The sequence below is a fragment of the Anomalospiza imberbis genome, chromosome Z (assembly GCF_031753505.1).
Source record: "Anomalospiza imberbis isolate Cuckoo-Finch-1a 21T00152 chromosome Z, ASM3175350v1, whole genome shotgun sequence".
NCBI lineage: Eukaryota > Metazoa > Chordata > Aves > Passeriformes > Viduidae > Anomalospiza > Anomalospiza imberbis.
Window position 1 is genome coordinate 18,586,651 of NC_089721.1, and position 6,000 is coordinate 18,592,650.

The 6,000-nt window shown below is 41.9% G+C and overlaps 1 protein-coding gene across 1 annotated transcript in view; it reads left to right on the forward strand.

The window, feature by feature from the left end:
- The window catches only part of NDUFAF2 (NADH:ubiquinone oxidoreductase complex assembly factor 2), a 57,740-nt gene extending 52,262 nt beyond the window's left edge, over window positions 1–5,478 (forward strand). Inside the window, exon 4 of the mRNA XM_068177104.1 lies at window positions 5,210–5,478. Within this exon, the coding sequence (XP_068033205.1) occupies window positions 5,210–5,467 (258 nt within the window). The 3' untranslated portion in view covers window positions 5,468–5,478. The remainder of the gene's footprint in view (window positions 1–5,209) is intronic.
- Window positions 5,479–6,000: the final 522 nt, after the last annotated feature.

Below are 6,000 nucleotides of genomic sequence, written 5' to 3' on the forward strand. Positions count from 1 at the left end.
AAGGGTTCAGTACCAAAATCTGTCTGTGGAGAAGAATATCAAGAAGTGTTCAGCAAAAACTGGTTACTGAGCCAGACTCCACTTGAAGGAATGAGTGTGTCTAGAGAACCCTCTTTTGTATTCATGACATCTTACTTCCTAGAGGAACTAATTTTATTCATTCTGTGAGGCTACTCATTTTTTCAGGAAGAGGAAAGAAGTGACAATATGGGAGTATTTAAGAGCAAAACAACACTGCATTGCAAGTATTTACCCTACAAGGCAGCTCTTCCAGTACAGAAAAGTAGGCATCTAAAATCCTTTGTCTAGATTTTTCTCCTTTTGTGGAGTGGAGGTGAATACAGTTTCCACACCACAGAGGATACTTTGTGATACTCAGTTGCTGGAATTACCTGAGAGCTTCGAAAAATACATAGTTTGCAACAGAAGTGAAAATTTCATGCTGGTGGCAGGAAATACAGCCCGATGCCATTTGCAGAAGCACCCTTGGAAGACAGCAACATGTCTAGAGCTGTGTTGCTCCTAGGAGCAGGCCATCTTTCATTCTTTGATCATGCAGCTGTTACCAATACTAAGATGTCAGATTATGCAGAAGTCAGCAGTTTTGTGGATGAAAAACAGCTGCCTCAAACTCCACAAAGGGCTACTTTGGTATTTCCTTAATAATAATGTTCTTCAAGAAAACCTTAGACATCGCTTTCTTAAACTCTGCCTTCCTAAGGAAGAAAGACACACAGCTCCAAACGTTAGAGGTGTTAAAAACCTCATACAACATAAAATAATCACCAGAGCTGGACAACCTGCAGTGATAAAATGTCTTGTTTTACTTTCTACCTAAAAATAAACTGCAGAACATGTATTTGGACGTAGCTCTTGGCATATCACATGTATCCTATTCCGTATGCTGGGAGCTGATACATTTCAAAGTGAACACCTGCACACAGGGATTTCAACTGCTTTAAAATGTGGCTGGATATCTTAAGGATTTTTTTGTTTTTTAGTTTTGCAGCATAGCCCCAGTTCTTAGAGTTTTCTTTAGTAAAAATGTTGAAGGACATTTCTGATACTCTTGAGATGCCATGTATTTCCTGAGAACTGCTGGTTCAAAGAGCTTATATAATTTACTTGTACAAAAAGAGAGTGTTGGAAGAACAAGCTAATCCTTTAAAAACTGCAACTATCTGATAGATAATGTGTTCTCTGGGTTGGATAGAAAGATTTTGTACTTTGCTTAATGGTCAGAGCACATTACATATTCATGTACTTACATTTTAGCAGAAAACTTATTAGGGGCAGTTTATAGTAAAGATAGCCATCTTATAAAATACTGTGATTCATCTTGGAGAATAGGTGTTCTGAACCTGACAATGTAACTTAAACAAACAAAGAAAAAAACCCACAAACAAACTAACTTTTAGCCCTCAGTTACTTTTTTATAGCAAATCAGACAGTAAAGGATTGGTTATCAGTGGAGTTTCAAAATGAGAATGTATTTGACCCAGTTTTTCTAACACGCCAATTGACCCAATATTTCCAATTAATATTTTCTTTAATTTCAGCACAGGAACCCAGTGATTTCAATGTGTGATATCTCATGTGTTTGTGGCATGAGTTTAATGCCAAAAATTTTGTAGTAGAAAAATTTTGTCCTGGTAAATTGTATAGAAAATTCTGAATAAGTCACTTCACTTTGGTGGCTTTTTTTTGCAATTGCTAATAAGACTAATTTCTCATGCTGTTTTGTTTTTTTTTTTTAAGATCCACTTTTTCATTTTACTCTATCGCAATTATACTTTGTCCACAGAAAGCTGATTAAAAGAGCCTTATTTGAGTCTGAAAACCAGAGAACAATTATGTATCAGCATTTAAAATGGACTTGGAGTACTTGGTGTTTAGTTACAGCTGCTCTTACCTGATTAAGATAACTTTATGTTGAAGTAATCACTTGAAGAGATTTTAAATTAATAGCTGTTTGCAGTAAGTAGATTATGTTTGTATTTCAATAACTCACTTCCCATTGTTTTACCAGAGACAATGATGCAGTCTTCAGTTATCACAAAGGTGTTTGCTTTACTTGTTTCTTAGTAGTTGTTTAATGCAAGCACCATAGGAGTAATCCCCTTGAAATCAATAAGGTTGTGGTGGATTTACATAGGCATGTGGTAAGCAAGGGAGATGTGGTAATTGGGAGATGCCACAAAGAAGTTTTGCGATACTGACAGCTGAAAATTTGCTTGTAATGCTTGGCAATATTTCTATTGGAGCATGTGAGAATTTTCACCCCTCTTCAGTTTGCAAAGTCATTTGTGTATTACTTGAGTATTTCCCTTCAATTTCCATTTGTATGCAAAGGGTTCTACCTCAGCTCTGTGTATCTGCGAATTTAAGTACAGAGGCAACTAAGAACTAAGAAAAGGGTGGTACCCTAAGATAAGGTGTATTGGGTTTGTATGGCCAGGTTTTGGTAGCAGGGTGGCTTCTGTGAGAAGCTGCCAGAAGTTTCCTCCATGTCTGGCAGAGACAGTCCCAGCCAGTACCAGGATGGATGTGCCTCTGGTCAAGGCTGAGCCCATCAGAAATGGTGGTAATGCCTCTCTGATGACATATTTAGGAGACTTAAAAAAGTTTTGCAGAAGTTTTGTGCTCAGAGAAGCACAGGGTGAGAATATGTGAGAGGAACACCCCTGCAGACACCCAGGTTAGGAGAGAAGAAGGTACAGGAGGTGTTCCAGGCACCAGAGCTGAGGTTCCCCTGCAGCCCATGGTGAGACCATGGTGAGGCAGCTGTGCCCCTACAGCCCATGGACATCCAGGAGGATGCAGAGATCCACCTTGCAGCCCCTGGGTAAGACCTAGGCCAGAGCAGGTGAATGCCTGAGAGGAGACTGTGAACCCGTGGGAGGCCTGTGCTGGAGCAGGGTCCTGACAGGGACCTCCAGACCCATGGAGATAGGAGCCCACAGTGGAGCGGGTTTCCTGGTAGGACTTGTGACCCTGTGGGAAATCCACACTGGAGCAGGCTGTGCCTGAAGTACTGCACCCCATCAAGGGACTTATATTGCAGCAGTTTGTGGAGGACTGTTGCTCATGAGATGGACTCGTGTTGGAGAAGTTGACAGAGAACTGTCTCCTATGGGTGGGATCTTGTGGTGGTACAGGGGAAGAACTCCTCTCCGTGAGCAACAGCGGGAACGTATGATCAACTGACCATAAGACTCATTCCTTGTCTCTCTGCACTTGCTACAGGGAGGAGACAAAGCTGGGAAGGAGGAAAGGGTAGGGGAAAGGTGTTTTTAAGATTTAATTTTACTTCTCATCATCCTGTGATAGGATTGAGTCTGTTTTGCTTGTGACGGTATTTGGTGCATGATCTCTCATAGTCCTTAACTTGTGAACACTTTATTATATTTTCTCTCCTCTGTCCAGCTGTGGAGGGGAGTGACAAGCTCTGGTGGGCATCTGGCATTCAGCCATGGTCAACACGGTCATTCAGCCATGGTCAACAAACCCTACATAAGTTTTTCTTTAATTACTGCCTTTTAATCATTCTTAGGTGTTTATAGTTGCTATTTAAACTCTTGTCAGTACCACATGTATTAACACCTAATGGACAGTGGTGGACAGTGAGGTGGATTGAGAACTGGCTGAATGGCAGAACCCAGAGGCTTGTAATCACTGGCCCAGGGTCTGGCTGGATGTAATCAATCACTGGCCCAGGATCTGGCTGGATGTAATCAATCACTGGCCCAGGGTCTGGCTGGATGTAATCAATCACTGGCCCAGGGTCTGGCTGGAGGCCTGTCACTGGTGCTGTTCCCCAGGGTTCAGCACAGGGCCCAGGACTGTTTAACTTACTCACCAGTGACTTGGGTGAAGGGACAGATAAAAAATGCCTCAGATGCCTCCTGAGCAAGTTTGCTGAGGATGCAGAGCTGGGAGCAATGGCTGATATCCCAGAGAGCCATGCAGCCCTTCAGAGGACCTCAACAGGCTGGAGCCATGGGCAGAGAGGAACCTTCTGAAATTCAGCAAAGGCAAATGCAGGGTCCTGCACGTGGAGAAGAACAACCCCAGGCACCAGCACAGGCTGAGCTGAACTGCAGGGAGGCAGCTCTGGGGGTCCTGGTGGACAACAAGCTGTCCCTGAGCCAGCAGCGTGTCCTGGTGGCCAAGAAGGCAAATGGTATCCTGGGGGGCATTAGGAAGAGCATTGCCAGCAGGTGGAGGGAGGTGATCCTGCCCCTCTACTCAGCCCTGGTGAGGCCTCACCTGGAGTGCTGTGTCCAGTTCTGGGCTTCTCAGATCTGGAGCAGATGTAGTAGAGGGCAGTGAAGTTGATTAGGGGACTGGAGCATCCCTCCTACAAGGAATAGCTAAGGAGAGATGACTGAGAGAGGACGTGATCAATGTCTATCAGTATCTGATGAAAGGGTATCAAGAGTATGGAGCCAGGCTCGGTGGTGTTCGGTGGTGCCAAGCAAAAGGACAAGAAGCAATGGACAGACACCAAGGCCCAGGAAGTTCCACCTGAATGTGAGAAATAATTTCTTTATTGTGCAGGTGACCGAGCACTGGAACAGATTTTCCAGAGAGGTTGAGAAGTCTCCCTCACTGGAAATAATCAAGCACCATTTGGATGCAATCCTGTGCCATGTGTTCTGAGATGATCCTGCTGAAGCATGGAGGTAGAAGGAAGTTGGACCAAATGACCCACTGCACTATCTTCCAACCTGACCAATCCATGATTTTGTGATTTTAGTTAGTTATTTTGTAGTCTTGCACTAGCAAGACCCCAATGATTGCACATGTGTTTCTCCCAAAACTGTGCCCTGAAGCACAGGTACCTAACACCACAGGCATAGTGAATTACAGGAAGAGATGCAAATGATAAATAGCTGTAAGTATCAACTCCTACACAGGAAACAATACAAAAAGTAGCCTTATTGTTAATGTACTTTCACATTCATTGATGCATTTAATTTCTTAATTTCTCCTTTTTGCTCCAGTAGAATAGTGGACACCACAATACAGTTAGGGTTGAATTTGCAGTTGTGAAAAACCAATTAATTTTGCCACATTTAATTTTACTTTGATACCTGCAAATGTGGGTTATAAAATTAAGAAAGGAAATGACTGTTTAAAATGGTTTTTTGCAACACTGTATATTGCATTTGCTTCTGACTTAATTATCTTTCTACTGTGTTTTTAGGAGATTCTTAGGAATGAAAATTATAGAGAAGAAATGAAGCAGAAAGTCAAGGATGTATCTGAAAAGGATAAGCTGCTTCAGGCCAAAGAGTATGAGGAAGGACTTGTTGCTGAACCAAGTCATACTCAGGTTAAAGGCCACGCGTCTGCCCCTTACTATGGAAAGAAGGAGCCCTCACAAGACCCCACAAGCACTGCAAATATCTTCCAGCCAGGTGCCTGGATGCCACCAGGCAGTGGTAGTAGTCAAAATAAATAAGCAATTTAATGTACAGATACTGTTAATGGATTAATATTTTAACAGACAACATGCATAGCTGTTATGTACAAGAGTACAATAAAGTAGTATTAAAGCAGTTTGTTACTTTTGCAGAATTATTCAAATAGGCTTGATCATGACAAAGTATGTAAAGTATTTGGGTTTAGTGAAAAACAGGGTATGCTACTAAGTTTGGTTTTGACAGTTGCTGTTAATCAGTTACTCTTGAATTCATAGTTAAAAGACTATCTAAATTTTCTTAAAGTCTAAATTGCTTTCTTCTTTGAAGACTAATTTAGTTTTAAAACTGTTCTTAATGTAAGAATTGTTGTCTATACACTTACATTTTCCCAAGCCTTGGCCAAGATGTCTCTTTGGAATAAATCCCTTGGCAGTGCCAGCATGCTTTCCACTGGCAAGCAGACAGAAAAGTTGATTTCATTAACAGGAATCACTATGACACTACACTGATTACGCACTGTACTCATCGTAGAGACAGTCTTGTAACTTAAAACAGTCAACATATTTGAATG